The sequence below is a fragment of the Molothrus ater genome, chromosome 9 (genome assembly GCF_012460135.2).
Source record: "Molothrus ater isolate BHLD 08-10-18 breed brown headed cowbird chromosome 9, BPBGC_Mater_1.1, whole genome shotgun sequence".
NCBI lineage: Eukaryota > Metazoa > Chordata > Aves > Passeriformes > Icteridae > Molothrus > Molothrus ater.
In genome coordinates, this window is record NC_050486.2 from 14,891,607 (window position 1) to 14,911,028 (window position 19,422).

Consider the following 19,422-nt stretch of genomic DNA (forward strand, 5'->3'; position numbering starts at 1 on the left):
GTCAAAAGGGTAATTAATAAGTGCCTCTATCCTACAAAGGTATAGAAAATGTTGATAATTCTAAAGGCTGGCAGCACTTGTTTTTAAATTAGATGGTTTTAGTAGACCTCAGTGATTCTCACTGTTTCCAAGTTGCTCTGAGAAAATCACAATAAAATATATTTAAGAACTGGATGTCTGAAGAGAATTGATAATGAGTTACACAGCTTATCATTAGCTGATTTCATATTCTCTGTGGAGAGGCCAGTGATAGAAATAGCATGGAAAATTCAATTTCCCCTCAGCTCAGAAGGCATTTTCTTGGCACTTGGGGTATGCCAGTGGAGTGTTTGGACAATCTGACAGTGCCCTTACCCATGTTTGTACTTTACAGGTCTCCTTGGTTTCAGTCCAGCCCTCCTTGCAGATCTTACATTCAGTTATAATTTTGCTGTTATGTGCACTTGATAACTTTCCAGATTATTTGTGCATATGCTACCCCACACACCCTCCATGTCCTCACCTGTTTGCTACTACTGTTCCACCTGTTTTGGACCATCTGCCAAAAGGGATCTGCAAGAGATACTCATGTGTTGGAACAAAACACAATAATGCAGTTTAAGAATAAAATGCTTTTTGGGTTTTGTAGGCACATGTCTCTCAGGGCCTAATGATCTAAAGGATATTGCTGGAAGCTTGGTGCTGCCATCTGGGTTTTAGAAATTAGAAGCATAGTCTTACTTAAGAACACTTTAAATAAATGAATATATTTATTTTCAGTATTCTTGGGCTGTTATGTTTGCATTGAAATGAATTAAACTATTTTTTCCAGTTGCTAAAGATACAAAACCAAGTATTGAAATACAGTCTTATCAAATCCTTCTACATCTGTTGCACTGATCACACTCACATATACCAGAATATAAATGAAATCCCTGAGTTGCTGGGCAATCCAGAATCAAGCTGCAGCTAACCAAACAGGTCTCTGGGTCTGAAGCCAGAATCTCTAGCTCTTCTGCTTGAAGTGGCATTCTTGGAGGAAGATAAGAGAGGCCAGTTAAGAAAAAGGAGAGGAATTTCTTAATTTTTTAAACATTTACTTGTCTCTTTCTGTTATGGGGTGATATCTTTATCACTAGGATGATGATATTTTATATTCTTGCCTAAAATAATATCTTTGATCTTTGAACAATACCTATGAACTTTTATTTCTTATATATAAATTTTTTAACTTCCCCCTCCAAAAAAAACAACAAAAAGGAAAAACAAACAACAACAACAAAAACCCAAACCCACACAACTTAGAACTTCCAAGACTGAATACTATGTAGGACTCAGGAAAATGGGTGAATCAACACATATTCATGCAATTTGGACAAAGCAGTATGTATTGTGCTATAAAACTCACTGCTCTTTAATGAGTGTGTGCTTTTGTGTGTGTGTGTGAGATTCAGTGTGCTGGTATGTCATGATTAGTGAGTGGTCAGATGAATGTAATCACCTTAACAGAATCTTTGTTCCTTCACAATCTGTGAACTTTAAGAGTTCCACAGAGGGGTAACCAGAGTTACTGTGGGTCATGCCTGATGACATCTGATTTGGGAAAGGTTGCAGTGTATTTGCCAGCAAAATATACAGTGCATGAACTATACTGTAGATAGAGTCCCTTGAGGAATAATTAATATATGAAAAGAATTTTTCTGAGATGAGTGAGATTACTGAATTTAGTCTGCTTTCCTTGAAATTCATGGTTTGTAAAAATTACAGTTCATGTCTTTCTGTCAGATCAGAACCTGCATAGTTTGTAGGCTCAATGTGGAACTCTATCCGATTAATGTTTTGTGCATTTTCTTTGTTTTAAATTAGAGCCGTCCCTTCCAAAGCCAAACGTGAGACAGCCACGTAAGTAACTCTTAAAACAACCTCTTTTCATCTTTAAATGTTTGTCTACAAAGCATTAGATAAATTAAGAAAATTCTCTTCAAGCTTTCTGAGTGTGTGCATGTTTAATTCAGAGACAGAACAGAATTCTGGCTGTATTGTTGATTGAGAGGTTCCCATCAGTGTTCAGGGGAGGACTGTGACCTTTTGTGTGTGTGAAAATCAGGTTTGGGGAAACACCACTGAGAGTTTCAGCCCTAGAAAGTTCATGTGCTGGTGTGTGTGTGTTATCTCCCCTCTCTGCTGAGGCTACAGCTTCCCAACAGCAGAGTTAGAGCAGCAGTGCCATCCCTCAGAGCTTCTGTGTCCTACCTGTGTCCTGTTTGAGCCTCACTCCTGTCCTGCACCACAGCCCCATGTGCTCCAGCACCAGCACGTACAGGCCATGCTTACATGAGATCACTGCCTTGATATGGATTCATTTCTTTGGTTTGAATGTTAATTTGGTGTAGTGAATGAATCAGGGTTGATTAGTGGCCCAGAAGAGGAGAGAAGCAGCACTAGAAGAAAATAAACAGGAAGGTGCAGATGATGTGTAGCCAAAAGTGAGAATGGAGAAAAGGGAGATTTAAAGAGGAAGTGCAAGGAAGGATTTTCTTCTGCTCCTGTCCCTGTGTCTTCAAGACTAAATTTGTTCAAAATAGCAAAGGCAGTAAGCAATTATGCTTCTGCCACTTCTCCATGCAACTTTCTTCTCTCCACTATGTTTCCTCCCAAGAGGAGAGGACACTGACTGGTGCCTGGTGGAAAAAACTGTTGAGTTTAGTCTTTTGTGTTTGCATTTCAATGACTAGAAGTAGCCAAAGGAACTAGAAACAATCTCATGGAAAAAATGAAAGAAAACCTTTCTAAGACACTATCTGTCAGGTGTTGTCTATGCAAACTAGGTCACAAATACCCAGAAATGGGTCCTGAAGGCCCTTGCCAACAGGAGCTGCTGGAGAAGCCTTTTGTCAAAAGAGGATGAGGGACGTCCTTAGGGGCATCTGCTGGATGCAGGATGTGTAAAGTGAGGGTGTTGGTTGTGTTCTGAGAACTGAAAATATTCCACTGAAGGATACTACTAAGATCCAGTCAGCTCATTTCCTGGCCAGCATAGTCAGTAAAATGTTATTCCTTGGACTAAGCAATTTTCTGCATTGGGAGATATTAAAAATACTAAAACTAGAAATAAGGTTTTTAAGAAGAAATTTCCCTAAAAGATTGCAGAATGATTATTAAATTTCTTAGTATTTCTAATTATCAAAAAGAAAAACACAGAGGCCAAAAATGTTTCTGTTTGGATGATTAGCACTGGAGGACAATACCTCCAGGAACCAAATGCTGTTACCCTTGAAATGGTCCTACAAAAAGGCCTCTCCCCTATAAAGTGATTTACGTGTGTGTGCTTCTATTTTTGTGATCTGGAATTAATTTCAGTTATTGAAAGTGTTGCCAAATGTGAAAAACAATTGTTTCTATTTATGTTTTTGCTGACTTTTTGCTGGCATCTCTTTCCTCTTAACAGCAGTTCCGTTCTCCACCTAGATTTCAGACTGAACTTGAGGAGATGTAGGGAAAAGTTTGTTTGGATGTTAGGCCATTTAAATGAAAAACATTTTTGCCAAACATTTCAGCCTTTTTAAAGCACACTTTAAAGATAAATGAATACTTAATTGAAAGCAAGTTATTAACAGCCAACCAAAAATGCTTAATTTTTGCAACATTTTCCAGACTTGGGTGTGCTGAGCTGGAGTTTTGCTTTGTGATGTGGAACTTTAATTTCCTTGATGCAAATCTGCCAGTTGATTTCTCAAAGCGGTGCTTAGTTAACTACGAAATTTCAAAAAACTTTTCTATGCAAGAATTGGGGTGAATTTCTGTAGGATTTCTGCCTCTGAAATAAGCAGTGCCTGTGTTTGTGTTTCCCTGAGCAGCGGTGCTGTACGGGCTGGACACGCTGACGGTGGTGGGCATCGCCTTCGCGGCGTTCGTGATCGGAGCGCTGCTGACCGGAGCGCTCTGGTTCATCTACTCGCGCACAGGTACCACGGCCCCTGCACGGAGAGGGAGGGAGGGCAGCAAGCCACCACTGCTCATCCTGGCCTGTTTTACTGCCTTGCTCTCTCTTCTTACTCAGGAGTTTTCCAGCAGCTCCTCCCATGAGCCTCTACTGCGTATCAGCCCAATGATACCCGCCCTTCCCTAGAGGGAGATGTTACGTGTTATGGTTTAAAATTTGCTTAAATAATTTTAAACACAAGTCTTGGAAACTCACCTGGGACATGAGTAAAACTGAGTATTCCTTGCTTGTGTGATATCATTAGTAACATCTCTGTATTTTGAATTTATCTAATATTTCAGTTAATGGATCCCTTTTGGTTCCCATACTCCTTTTGAATTATTTTTTTTTGCAGTTACTGCATTAGGCTGATGTGTACAAGACACGTGCCAAATGGTTAAGAGAATACTTTATCTGAACAGACATATTCTGACTATAACTAGACTTGAAAATTTTTCTTGGCCCTTGATTACATGGAATTTTGCCACAATTATTTATTCCTTCATTCTTCAACTACTATTTTCAATTGCTAGAAGTCACGTGTAATCTTAATTGTGTGCAACCAAATACTTAGGAATGTGTCTGAATTGGTGCAGCCTCTAATCACACATAATTTTCCAGTGTCTCAGACTTTTTTCCCATGCTAAACTAAATTAGCAAAAATGGAATACTGTATTGAAAGAAGAGGGCATTTGGGGAGCTTTCTGTTGCATGGCCCAGGCAAGGACTGGACATTGGTAGAGCCTTGATTTCCAACATGTGACCTTGGCTGCTTGTGGGTTATGGGGTATCTCAGGATCCCTAGAGTATTCTGGGCTCCCAGCTACTTCTACTTTAGACCTCATGAGACCCTACCAAGATCTGGGAGGTGGGAAAAATGTGAGGTCAATTACTCCAAGCCTGTGCAGCTCTAGAGCACTGAAATTTGCCTGTAGCCCACTTCAGGGTTTTTTTTTTTCTGTCATCTGAAACCTCATGAAAGCTATTTAGGAGTGAGAATCCAGCCCTGTTGGGTCACGGCTTCTGTAAATATTATGACGTAGAAGCTTATGTTAATTTGGAAATAAAAACTATGGCATTTTTTCCATTTGGCAGTGCAACAATTTTTGTATAAGCAGTTTAATACTTCTCAGTGCATCAGCTGTGTATGAAACTTGTTTGGAACTGAAGCAAACATGGAAAATTTAAAGGTTGTGATAATATGTATAAATTGTATAATTCTGTCTCATATAAGTACTGAAACATTGTGGAAGAAAAGTGCTATTTCAGTGAGTAAGTGGGAAGTTAAGTAATTCCCATATGAGTAACCTTTAGTAACAAAAAAAATTTAACTAATTGTTAAATTAATACCCCTGCTCCTGCATTTGTGGAAGTTCAATCTGTATTCACACACAGAACCATCTATAGACACATTGTGTGTCAGTAGTCAAGGAACACTGGGAAGCCAACATGATAAATCCTTCAGCAACAGTAGAATGTGGACCAATCCCATTGAAAGAATTATATTAGTGAAGGACATCAGTCATGGTGACCACATACAAGTAGTGGAGAGGGCAGCTGCTCTGGCTTTGTGCTTGAGAGATGAAAATAAGTGGAGAAAAAAGTCACACAAAAAGTAGTAAATGAATATAAGAAAAAAGGGGGACACTAACTCACCAGATTAGAGAATCACAGAAATTATAAAAATTATCTAGGAAGTTTTCTGGTTCAGATTTTCAAAGGATTGTGAAAGTGCACCTATGTTCCTGTGCACATAATTTTTCTGTGCATAGTGTCTTGTGTCTACAAAGCATAACTTGCAGCAAAGGCAGCAAAGGTTCTGGCAGCCTCTTAGAGGCCAACTGCTGTGGCAGACAAGATAATCCAGCTGCAGTGGAAACATTTCAGAGCTCGCTGCAGGCTTTTATTAACTTGAGGAGGGGAAGAAAAAAAGATAATCCAGATTTCATCTACAGAGTGGCTGTCTTCTGCCATTAGAGAATTTATGCATTGCTGAATCGTGTTCTGAAATTGCATCTTTTGTTGTAAGCAGTACTGGGTTTCCAATATATGGTTTAGACAAAAGGTTGGAAAATATGAGTTCATTCTAGAGCTCTCTTTTGCTGATACTCAGAGCACAGATAAAAGCTACTGCTGGTAGAGAATGGCAGCTTGGGATGTGTGAAATAAGTTATTTTTGTTGCTGTAGTGCTATGTGCAATGCAGCAAAAGGCCATATTTTTGCCAGTAGTAACATTTGTTGATACAATTTTATTAGTGTGTCTCTGCTGCTAACAAAGAAGGTGTTATGTGAATGAGCTCTTTTGTTTGTCTTGATAGGCCATTAGCATTAAAACCTCAAGCAAGTGATAGCAGAAAGGAGCCACAAAATAGGTAGAATTTCATCTCCAGATATTGAGCAAGGATTGTTGTGTTGTCATGTAGGGCTTTTGCTAATTTCAATCATGAAAAATTTCTGCCAAAGCATCACAGCTGTGCTTTAGAAAATCCTAGATTTTCTGAAGCAATTTGACATGGAGTAGAGATGTCCTATGATACACAGGTAGTAAAAGAAGAGAGAGGGAAAGCTAATATCAGAACAACAGAGGAGGAGTTTTAGCTGACTTGTCTGCAAAAAGACTCAGTACTTTTGATCCTTTCTCTAGTCAGTTAAAGGGCATGAAAGGTGTTGGTGCTGCCTGGAGAGCACCCAAGAACTAAGGGAAATGCCAGACATTGGCCACAATTAACCTCATTTCTCTAGGGGCCTTGTAAAGAAGCAAAAGTTTTGCAGTGCGCATGAATGCAGAAACTCTTCATAATTTAACCATATAAATATGTATCAATGTAATATGTGTCTTAGTAGGGTTCACTGAGTATGTTTAGGAGAGACAGGCACAAGCCTGATTAGTTAATGGGACCGTTAAACCTTGTAAATTGTGTTACAGAAAACATCCGTCCCTGCCTTCTCTGAGGAAGTGCGCTTCCCCTCTTCGGGCTGTGCTGCAAATTAAGAGGATAAAGTGTTCCAAAATCTGAGAAGTTAAAAGTGTCCCTCCTCCCCCACTTCTCTCCCTTTTTTATGAGATCTGATTTAAAGTAAACTGACATAGCAACCAATTATATTTGGCAAATGGAGATAGAAAAGCAAACATTCAGACTTCCTGGACAGGGAGTACAACTGGCAGCTTTCCTAAGAGTGAATAATAAAGTGCATGTTGTTGCGTTCAGATGGGTAAAAGTTTGTTTACTGTCAATAGATGAGATGTGTCCAGTCTGAGCAGTTTTGGTTCAGTAACATGAGATACATGAAACTGTTTACATGAAAAGGACAGATCGAGACTGCCTCTTCAGTGATCGTTTACATTTCTTTACATCCTTTTCTTGAATACTCTTTAAAAAAAAGCTTTGCTACAGTTTAGCTAGGTGTTGAGGAAATAAAATACAGGAAAAATCAGCCAGTCCAGATGTAGTTGCTAGGCTGTGTGTTCATAACATCACTGTGATTTGGATTTTTTTTTTTCTTGAGAACATTGAGAGAATTTGTTATTATTCAAGAAGTGATTGTAGTGCATCAGAGCTGATGTGCTCTAGAAATGAGGTGCTGCAGAGGCCATTACAGTGGAAGGAAGGGGCCTTCCAACCCAAACAGAAGGGAGGGTGCCTCCTAGGACACTTTCCAGAGGAGCCAGGAGAAGAAAGCGAGCCATTGGGCTTGCTGGGGACTGTGGCACTGCGCTATTGCTTTACTGAAACATGTAAACTAGCATGTGTTTGGCTTATAAATGAATTATGTTCAGATGCATACAGATTGTATTGGTGTGCTGAGGCTGACCAAAGCTGTGTGTAATAACCATGTGGTCTGTAAAACGGGTGACAGCAGAGCTGCAGGGGAGGCGGGGGCCGGGGGCCCTGGCCGGGGGAGCCCCGCGGCCGCCCTTCCTCTGCCGCCCTCCCGAGTGGCTTCTGCGGCGGGGCTGGGGCTCTGCAGCCCCCCCGCTGCCTCCTGATGTTTGTCTCTTGCTTAGTTTTAATGAAAGGGAGTTTGCTTATCGCTGCCTTTATAAATATATCCTGTAGTACAAAAGGAAGGAAAACATGTACACAAACAACGGGAGGAGAAGGGAGCAAGTCAGGAGGGGAAGAAACATCCAAACAAGGCTTATGAAAGCCTGTGCAGCACGATGACACATACTTTGATTTGCTACTGTTTATTCTGGGGGATTGCAAAGCCACTTCCAAAGCAAGTTAAAGCTGAAACTTGTTTTTTTTTGCAGATGACTGGGGGTAGATTCTGACCTGCTGCCTGTGAGCAGAAATCCACGGCTCGTGTATGAGCTACAATAGTTATTTCTTACTCTGGGAAAAACAGACTCAAAATCTGCTCACTAGAGTAAAATGCTGGACTGAATGCTGAATTTAAAAACAAGATCTTCACATCTTTTTAAAAGTTTTTTTGGCCTCCTGAGCAGTGTGGTTTACTAGTTTAATTTGTTGTTTTTTCTGTCCTTTCCTGCCCCTTCTTTCCTCCCCATTCCTAAACCAGTGGGGTGTAAGGCAAGAGCTGTGTGTTGTGGGGCTTTAAGTGCACTTAGGCTGTGGCTGTGGCTTGAGCTAGCAGCACATCTGCTGGGCTCCATTGCACAGAGCACTTGCAACCTCTGCTGTGAGAAATCCTCAGACCTCCCTTGTTTGTTTGCAGCACCTCTGAGTATTGAGCAGCCTGCAGGATATTTTGTGGCCTGAGACACAAAGCGTTAAAGGCGCGTTTCTTCTGCAGTCGTTCCGAGAAGCTGGGCTCTGGCAGCTGGGCAGCAGCACACAGGGCATGGGGATGTGCCAGAGCAGCTCCTGTGGGAGGAAGCTGGCTCGTCCTTGCTCTGTAACCCTCTGGATGCAGGCTGTGCCTCCAGCCTTCAGCCTGTCACTGAAGCAGTCACAGGAAGTGGGATCTCTACCAAATCCTGAACATGGAAGAAAAATAGGAGCGTGCAGACCTGACCCATGGCATCAGGTTCTGGAATAACATAGGATAATGTGGAGCAGGAGAGCTGTGTCACCATAAGCTCATGAGGCAGGAGATGTACTAGCCTCTGACTTTTCCAAATTGCTCTGCCCATGATTCCACAAATCATTTCCGTCTTGCTGCTTTTCTGGGAAAGCAGCTGTGCTGATGCTGGCTACCACAGCAGGTCTGCAGCTCAGGCAGCAGCAGTGTGACTGTTGCTGCACTGAGATCACAGGTTCACTTGCTGGAGATGAGCTCAAGGGAGGGGGCAGCTACAGTGCACATTATATAAACTTAAGTCTTGCCATCTGTTTTGAAGAGACTATTTTGTAATATTGCTAAGGTTACAGACTTGAGCACTGTAACTTTAAAAATGCCACAGTTATGGTTTCCTATGTGGCCTTATTATGATCTTTGAGGCATTACATGGCATAATTATTACTTTCGTGCTTAGTTGACAGCTGGATTTTTCCTTTCAATCCCAGCCACAGGTGCAGAATGGTGTGAGGAGACCCCACGTGCTTGACTTGGCAATCTAAATAGTGAAGGGGTTGTTGAGACATGCTCTCACTACAGGTTCTAAGTGCTGCACATACTGTGGTAACTATAGGAAAACTTCCTGCATGTTGTTTTAGCAGTAAATCAAGTCAAGCTTTCAGGATAGCCTGTTGTTTTTCTACAAGAAGAAAACTGGTTGTGTCTCAGGATATGTGGTATCCAGCTGATAGAAGAAGATTGTTTTGAGCTACGCTTTTAGTAAATATGCCACTCTATAAACTGGCATTAAAACTAAAAACCTACATTTCCTGGCCTTTTTCCTGGAAACAGCAAAGCTGTAAAGTGTCCGAGTTGTGTAATAGGACCCATTTTGAGTGACAGCTGACAACAGAAGATAGACAATGTTGATCTTGGCAGTTTCCATCAGCTGCTTGTAAAATGCTCAAGGAAACAGCGCTGTTATTTTCCCCATGTGCACAGCAATGCTTAGGTGCCAAAGTCTGGTAACATTTTCAGAGATACTCCAATTAAGGTCTGTTACCCAATATGTTAATTGCATAGGAAAACAAACTGCCAGAAGAGGAGGACTAGGAAGAAATGGATTGTTGTTTTCTGTGAGAACATTTTCAGTTTCCCTTCTCCTGACCCCACTTTTTCCCTTGCCTGTCCCTCAGGGGAGACAGCGGGAAGACAGCAGGTCCCTACATCGCCACCAGCCTCCGAGAACAGCAGTGCAGCACACAGCATTGGCAGCACACAGAGCACCCCCTGCTCCAGCAGCAGTGCCACCTAACCCAGGGACACAGCCAGGGAGCAGCACAGGACTGTGGGGACATCGGACAGCAGCTTCTGAACATTGAAAGGATCGGTTTGGTTGCTTCTGGAAAAATGAGGAGGGATTTTTCTACGGGGGGGAAAAAAAGACTGATTTTCTTTTGGGGAAGCCACTGTGTGTGTGAGTGTGTAAATGAGCACACAATGCATGAGTGAACACAGCAGCCTGTTGGATCTTGTTAGCATGTTGTGCTACATGTGACAAAGCTACTAATTTTACAGTACTGCAACCTGTTCTAGGGGTCTGTGGGCCCTCAATGTGAAATCTATGCCAGTTTGGAAAAATGCTGCTTTGTCTATATGATTTTTTCCTTTCCCTGAACCTTATCATTGACACAAGGTATTAATTAAGGGAATTCAGTCATAGAATCACAGAATGGTTTGGGTTGGAAGGGACTGTAAAGATCATCTAGTTCCAACCCTCTGCCATGGTCAGGGACACTTTCCGCTAGACCAGGTTGCTCAAGCCCCATCCACTGTGCCTTTGAATACTTCTAGAGATGGGATATCCACAACTTCTCTGGGCAACCTGTTCAGTTCCTCACCATCTTCACAGTAAAGAGTTTTTTCCTAATGTCTAATCTAAACCTGCCCTATTTCAGTTTAAAGCCATTGTCCTTGTCCTGTCACTCCATAAGATAAGAACAAAGGTGAACTTAGGTCAAAGGATTTCTCTTTTTCTGAGCGAGAAAGCATCAATATCAGATCTCCTTGGTAAATAACATTTTATTATTCAGCTACATTTAGCCTCTTTTGAATAATCTTTTTTTTTCAGCTTACAGCTAGAGCATCTCATTTGCTTTCCTGTTGTGTTTGCAGCTTCAGGTTTGTTCCAGGTATTTTTGTTATAATAGTCATTGATTTAGTAATTGGAAAAGAGCACACTCTAACATTCCCTCTCTTGTTTTATGGGCCAAAGCTCTTTTATTAGAGATTTTTTGATCTGCTATACCAAAAACAGGCACACACAAACATTAAGACAAAGAATGGTCTTATGCACTAACATAGATGGGTGTGTACCTTTAATGGCAATGTCTTTATACAAATAGATCTATATCTAGGTATACATAGCCTAACCACTTTACCAATTGGAAATTATCACAGCATTCCTTCCATACATAAACATATAATCCATAAATATATATATATATATAAAATTAAAAACTGTCTTTTCAGTTTATAATGGTAGATAGATGAGCTAAAGAAGTTGATTTGGTTCTAATATTTTAGCTAGCCTAAATTCTCTTTGAAATAAGAGATGAGTTTGAGGGCACAAGGAATGTACAATAGTCCCTGTTGTTTGCTATTCTCTGAAAATAGTTGTGCAGTTGTTTGTGTCAAACTGTTGTATGAATGTTATGATTGGATAGTCCCAAAGTAGTAGCAGAATATGGAAATGGAAGAAGGGTACTAATTGTCACTATTTTTAGTGTCATTGCCTTATCTTCACCTTCAGATTGATGCAAAATGAAAAGCAGAAAAAGACACTTTTAACATGTAATTGTTTGACTCTTACTTGCCACTTTGTAATGTGTTCTACTGATCCTTCTTTGAGGAAGAGAGAGCATTGTTTTCCTCTAAAAATGAGATGAATAACTTTCATTAGTTGTAGTGAAGGTTACCTATGTTCTGCAAGAGACGAAGGGACTTCATTACACTCGAGTGATAGTCTGCTCTGAAGTCTGAGCTGCAGATTTCTTGCTGATTCTACACTTGTGCCTTGCTGATGCCAGAATGGTCCAAGTGGAACATATGCAAAGATTTAAGTGCCCAGGATCAGGCAGAGTGTTATTCACTTTAAATCAAATTTGTTACCAATCCTGCAAACACCTCTGCAAGCAGGTAACTGCGCACCTTGTCCTCACTATTGGAAGCACGTACTGGACTCTGAACCAGGGCTGGTCTCGGTGTCTGTGCAGGCAGGGGGGCCTCAGAGTTACACATGCAAAGATATTTGATGCTACAGGCCAGTGAGCAGGCCTGGTGACGTGGACAGGGTGCCATGTAAGCGTGGTTACCCCTGCAGAAGGGTGTGCAGGGTGGCTCTGCTCCCAGCCGTGGGGAGGATGAATGTGCTGCCTGTGTGGTTGAAAAGAAAGCGCTTTGCCTAACCTTCAGCAGAATGTATTGTTAAAGCATATTCTATGTGTAAAGTCTTTAAAGATGTCTTCAAAGAAGACTAGAGTCTTTAACTTCAATCATAGCTATATTTTACTACATTAAATTTCTGTATAAAGATATATTTAAATGTTTTAGATAAATGTAAGTTACTCTATATGAAATGTTTAACTTCAATTACTGTGAAATTTACATATTTTGTAAATTCTTTTCCCCGTTTTAACCCTTTCCTTCCTCAGATATTTTATTAAGTAGTTTCTCATAGGAAGTATTAGATTTGGTTGTTGGGACGGACAGGTTGAAAAATTCTGTGTAAAATAGATAATTGTATATTTTTGAGAGAAACATGCTGCATTATCAATCTTTTTATCAAAAATTTATTCTAATTTTAGAATAATTTACAGATTTATATATACCATTGGATAAACCAAAAATATATAAAGGTCAAAGATTTGATTTGTTGACTTGTGTGTGAAATAGAGTTTAAATTAACTGAACTTGGTATACTCAGCTATTTAATTCAGCAGTTTTAATACAACTGAGTTAATTGTCTGTTGGAGTTCACCAAAATGGCACAATTGCTTAGCAGATGGAAGAGTAATTTCTGTTTCAATAAAGAGAGAGAACCAAACCCAAGCATTCCCAGTGAATAACTTTATAACAGAAGTGTGCAGTACTTTGCAGCAGCTGCTAAGTTGCCCTCAGCTCAGGGCCTGACACAGCTCTGGTTTTACAGCAGCCATTTGTCAGCACTGCCAGGCTCTGTGTGTGGGGTGGCAGCTCCTGAACGGTGAGCGCTGAGGTGCTGATTCCCACCCCTGCCCCAGGGGTTTCACCACGCTGCACTCACATGGCCGAGCCCTGTGGGGCCTGCAGGCCAGGGACACTGCTGTCTGTCCCAGCAGGGGTTTGGGTGCATGGAGTCAGTGTTAATTTCAGCATGATGGCAGCAACTGCGAAGGAACTTCTTATGTCAGATTGGGAGGATTGGGCTTAAAATGGACAACTTGTGCCTGTAAAAGCTATTAGGATACTTAAAACTCCCAAGTAGACTGTTTGTTCTGTCATGTGTTGTCTAATCACTAACTCTAACCTTTTACTTTATTTGGTTTTGGACATTTCTACATTTGTGATTCAAGAGATCAGATCTTTCTATGTTAGGCTATTTTTGTAGCATTTGCCACATGAAAATGGATTTTGCAAAATGTCTGTAGATGCTGATGATTGTAACCTTTCCCCTGCTCTTTCCTAACCATTCCTCTCCTGTATGTTCTTTCTGTTATGTATATCTACCTCATGCTTCACAAGAAGACTGTACTGTTGGTTGTGCTGGGAGCCCTTCATGTGAGGTGCCTGTTGTACCCTGTTGTTGTTTGTCATTCATTGGGATGTTCACAGCATTACCAGATCTTTGCTGCTGTGTCCTGACAGTTCCAAACACAATATTCTCACCTTTGAATAAATAACTATATTTCTTTTAGATGCAAATGCCAAATCAAAGAATGGGAGAAATTTACTTCCTAAAACCTGTGGCCAGTCTGAACACCCCGTTTGTATTTCATATTGCATTCAGTATTTCAGAGCCGTGTGTAAATGCATAGTTGTACAGTTTTGATAACCACAGTGTCATGTCATCTTAGTCTCTTGTGCATAATAAAGCATATATCAATTTATTAATAATTGATGTCATGATTCATTTGTCTGTCCTCGTGTCCCATAAATTTCAGTGGGAATTGTGTGCAGGATTTGATTTTGTGTATCCACTTCTGAGTTCTTTTAATCCATTGGCTTTGTTTGACTACTCAGTGTCATGGCTTCTTGCAGAAAACAGTAGATATGTTTAGTTAAATGCTGCTGGTTTTTGCTCAAAGTTCAAGTCCAGAGTTCTGATCCTGTGGGCATTTAGTTGTTGCACGTCAAGACACAGCCTCAGTTGAATTCTGCAGAAAGCCTGGCTTGAGCACAGTGAAGCCCTGGGCTCTGCAGCAGCAGAGTGCTGCTGGGTTCTACCTGTGACTGCAGCTACACTGGAGACGTGAGCAAGATTATTTTCATCACTGAATGATCTTCCTGTGCAGGAGCAGGTAGTTTTGCTGTGTATCAGCAGGACAAGAATTTGGGTGTTTACTGTCCTGCTTTCTAATTTGTTTCCTATATTTCTTGTGCAGAATATTCTTGATGGGCACTTGAGGGGAGCAGCCTTAGTGGTTTTTCTCTGGGTTATTCAGACATTGTAGTTATTGACTCACAAAAGGGAGTTCCTTAGTAAGGGAATCTAAAATGTTAAATGATCACTTTACAAACTAAGATTCCTTCAGTACAGAAAAGGCTATTAATTAGTAGCAGTTCTAAGCTTATGTGTTGCCTATGACATAATTCACAGAGGTGCAATGGATTTATTGCTTCATAACAACCATATTTCAGTTACTGCATCAAGACACTTCTGTTTTCCTGTGGAAATGAGCTCCATAGGGTGAACTCAGCTGAAAGTTGCTGTAGCTGCTGTTTCCTTTCTCCTGTAAAATTTATACTTTGATTGAAACATGGTGTGAAAGCATGATCAGTGTCTCATATGTGGAATTAATTTTAAAAGGCATTTATTAGCCAAGGAATTCTGATATATTTGCACGAGTATTTTTAGCCAATAAGAGGTAAGAGTATTGCCATATTGCAGAGTAGGTATCAATGTTGTGCATATTTGTTCTTTCAAGCATTGCGAGTGAAGCAAATGTTTTGGATGGTCAAAAAATACCAGGTGCCAGTTTTGGGAAAAACACAGTCCAGAGCTCTTCAAATTTAAACAGAATTTAATTTATCACAGCATTCCTTCCAAGACAATATAAAAGGAAAAGGAGACAATATTTTGATAGATTTTCACAGCTGTCACTTTGTAATTGTAAAGCAGATATTTATGAGGCTGGAAGCCTGATTGCAGCAAGTGTTTTTGTAGAGTGTTCCCAAATCTCAGGCCCTGAACCTAGCCTTGCCAACCTCCGTGCATCTACACTTTGCAAAAGAAAGATCAAATTACATCCCTCACCTCCCCAAAGAAGTTTAGAGCTCAAATTGCAGATTTCTCTGTGGTGTTCTGGAAGCCCCCAGGGTGCCACTGCAGCCTGCCCAGAAGGTGATGAGCCCCGCGGTGCCTCCTGGCCGGCTCTGCTGCTCACCCTGCTGTGCTGAGCTGCAGGTTTACTGTGTTTAGGAAAGTCTAAAAAGGAGCTGGTTTGTGGACAGATGAGGAGGATAAGCAGCACAAAAGTGTTACTCTTGCACTCTTGTTTAAATAACAGATTTTTTCCATCCAGTTTTGGCACATGTATTTTGAGGAATTGGTTAAAAAATATTTGGGTGGAGGCTCTTTTCCTCTGTTACTGCTGCTTGTAAACTGCCGGCTCTAGTAAAGGACATGCTGTAGAGACAAAAAATTAAATCAGTATTTTAAAGAACAAAATCTTGAGTATTAAGCAGAGAAAGCTGATGGTATTTAACAATGTGTTAAGTGGCTCACGGAGCGCTCTATTTTGTCAGTAAATTTTTTATGGCATGCCTGCAAAGTCACAGCGTAATGCATGAATGTGGCTGTGGTTTTCCCAGTTCTCTAAGCATTTAAAGTCCAGATTTGCTTTGTAAATAGGGTGAAAGGATTAAAAAATTCTTAGTCTGTCCTTTATACAAGTAGGCATATCCCATGGGGCTGTAAGAGCTTGGGATGTAGCCTTTGCACTAAGCAATATTTTTATTAGTCCATGATCCTAAAGGTGATTAGTAACATTGGCTGTTAGTATTGAAAAATAAAATAAACAGGAAGATTTAAGAGGAACATACACAGAGCATTTGCAGCAGGAATATTTAGGTTTTCACAAAATTCTTCGAGTGCCAAAACATGTCACAGAAAATTTAAATCATTGAAATAAAATAACATGAAGGAAGCAGTTAAGAAGTGTCTGGAAATGGGAGGCTGGAGACTCATGCCACACTTAAGCCCGAAAGGAGCTGGGTCTGGCAGACTTCCAGGGCTGCCATGCCCCCAGCGTGCCAAGGCCATGGGGGCTGGGATAGTGCCTGTCACTGGAACTCCAGCTCACGGTGCTGGGCATCCGCCAGCCGGGCAGGGTTATTGCAGGCAGGCTTCACTCGTGCTGTTAACTCTGGGTATGGCTGTCCCTGTGATACTCCCGTGGTTAACAGGCTGCTTCAGACAAACCAGGTGTGTGTGTAAGCTAAGGGGATCTGTCTGGCTTTTGCACTGGGGAGAAGTGCCATGAAATAGGAAAAGCTTCAGCTGGAAGTCACCATCTGCATTCGTGAGGGTCACAGAGCGAGTGTTCTTGCAAGCAGGAGAAGAGGTACAGCACCAGTCCTGTCTCTGGGAGCTCCTCTGCTGCTAAAAACTGAGTCTAGGAGTTCAAAATAAAAATCCCCATCCTGAGCAAGAACTGTCTTTTCCCCGTGCAGCTCACACAGGAACAGCGGGATGGAGCTGTGGCCCCACCGCGGGTCTGGGTGCGCCCTGCGGCCCCTCAGGCAGGCTCCACGTGGCAGTGCCGGGATCGGCTCGGTCCCACCAGGGTTTGCAGGGGATGCCAGGGAGGGAGGCAGCTGAGGGCAGCACGGCAGCGGTGGGCAAGGGCTGCTCAGGGGCAGGAGCCAGCGGCTGCTGGCGTGTGGGCTTAAAGGAGGGCAGCCGTGAGCGCCCGTGTGTGCCCAGGGGAGCTGTGGGGAGCGGCAGAGCTGTTGGGACCCTTTTGGGACCCTTTTGGGACCAAGTTAAATATCACTGTAGCTGAAAGATGCCTGTGTGCTTTGGGGAGCGGCTCACGTTTTTATCCTGACTGTAACTTGCCGTCTCAGTGGCACACCGCGTGGGAGCCGTGAGGGCTCTGCAGGCACCGGCAGCTCTGAGGGATCCCTGCCTGATCGCACCGGCCCAACCTGGGGCTCTGGGCACGAACAGGCCGCCTTCACTCTTACTTTCCGTGGAAAGAAACCCAAAGGTGGGGTTTGGATCCCAGTCCTCTGATGAAATGTCTCAAACCCCTCTTAGAAGCACATGCTTGAGAGGCAGCTCTGATGAGCAGGGCAGCAGGGAGTGAGCAGACACACGGGTGTGAGGTGGTGAGGGGTGCTGAAGGTGGGGAAGATGGTCAGCTGAGAGGCAATAGCAGGTACGGGATGCCAAACACCACGTGAAGAAGGTGAGGCTGTTACTTTGATCTACATATACTAAGCTGGTTGTGCTCTCAGTCTGATGATGTGGGGAGGCAATGTTGATAATTAAGAGTGGAAAAAGGAAGAAATCCATGATGAGGTTATTGTCAAGTTGGTTGACAGAGCAAGTTGGATGAATGCTGTGATTATGAGTGTTGCAGCATGACTGCTGTATTTCTCCAGAGAGGGCTGAGGGATGATTACAGTGGAAAGCACGTACCCCACTGACATGCTTTGTACCATTACAAAGACACAGTGAGTACGCCCATGTTTTTACTGGCAGTGCTTAGTGAACTTTTCTGTGACTTCTCTCAAGTGTGTGTCCCTGAAGTGAGTCATATTTTACTACATGCTAGACAACAAGGGTCTGTCATAAGCCAAGAGGCCTTGCCTGGGTCTGCTGCTGTCCCTGTGGGCTATGGAAAGCAAAGGATGATCTGCTCTGAGGACAGAATTATTTCTTCTGCTTGGGTTGTGCCCATCACCTGAATCATGGGATCCCCTACCAAGGAGGCCACAGTTATATTGGGAACGTCACAAATCTAGCTTTGGCAAGGCATTGTGAATGGTTAATTTTGTTTTCTGGTTTAATGGTAGTAGGGTTATGCCAAGCTGATTCCAGGTGATTTTTCTGTTTGTTCTTGTGAACTTTTGTTGATTATATTGCTCTTCCATTACAAGATAAAAATTTATAAGATGTTGAAACTTAGACTTTTAGACTGCATGCCTTTTAATCAATATCAGGTTAAACAACTATGAGCCAAGACCAAATTTGCTATTCTCTCATCTAGCTGTTGTAAGAAATCTTAATTGCAGTGTTTATTTGATTAACAACAAATTGTATGGTTACATAGAACAGAGCTACATTGTATAGATTTCTCATGCTTTTATTAAGCAAAAACAAAACTGTTATATCCAACAGTTATATGGTTGTATTATGTTTTCATATGGTTATGTTTTCAATAAAAATGCACATGTATATACAAACACACATCATTCCAACTAGCACTGGGTGAACGCATGAAGGGAAAGTTCCAATGTGTATTGGAGAATGCACGTGGCCATGAGTAGTGCAAAAAGCATGTAGAGTATGCAAGCCAGTGCTCTTGTGAACAAGCAACTTACATCTGGAAGTTTTGACTCAGTTGTGCTGTCTTTCAAAATCTTACAGGCCTGACTTTTGTTGGCTTGCTTCAGGCAGTTAGGGGAGCCATCAGCCTGTGCCTCCTGTATGGTGGCTGGAGGAGCAGCCCATGGAGATGTGAGAAAAATCCCTCTACTAACTGAGCACCTGCATGGGCTGGGGTGAATCTGCAAGGACATCTTCTCCAGAGGGCATTGCTCATGCTGGGAACCAGCTCCTAAAAACCCCTGTGCTTCAATCTGAATGAACTCATCATTCCCAGAACTTTTCTGTCTGGTGGTGCCAGTGTAGGAATACGTCAGTACAGGTTTATTTTGACACAATCCATAAAGGAAACAGTTACATGGAAGGAGACTGGAGGAGATCAGGGTCACTGCCATACAAGCATGGAGCTTCTCTCTCTAGGAGGGTTAACTCCAGTCTCGTGCCCCTCTTACAAACCTTTAAGATTTTTCACAGCATGGAAAGAAACCAATGTGTGTAAAACTGGAGGCATTTGCCAGGATCCAGGTTCAATGCCACATTTGAAGAAAAAATTTCTGTTTCTGTTATTCAGAGTCCAAATTTCATTTTTAAAGCAAACTAAGGGCCAAATTCTCACCTGGTATAAACCTGCTCTGTCAGCTTCCATCAAATTCTGTCTATTTACACCAACAAAGCATCTCTCAA

At 41.8% G+C, this 19,422-nt stretch overlaps 1 protein-coding gene across 2 annotated transcripts in view; it reads left to right on the forward strand.

The window, feature by feature from the left end:
- TGFBR3 (transforming growth factor beta receptor 3) overlaps nucleotides 1–14,078 on the forward strand; it is a 108,440-nt gene extending 94,362 nt beyond the window's left edge. For both annotated transcript variants that reach the window (XM_036387750.2, XM_054515746.1), the window contains exons 15-17: nucleotides 1,846–1,881; nucleotides 3,837–3,944; nucleotides 10,121–14,078. In XM_036387750.2, the coding sequence (XP_036243643.1) occupies nucleotides 1,846–1,881; nucleotides 3,837–3,944; nucleotides 10,121–10,239 (263 nt within the window). In that variant the 3' untranslated portion in view covers nucleotides 10,240–14,078. The remainder of the gene's footprint in view (nucleotides 1–1,845; nucleotides 1,882–3,836; nucleotides 3,945–10,120) is intronic.
- Nucleotides 14,079–19,422: the final 5,344 nt, after the last annotated feature.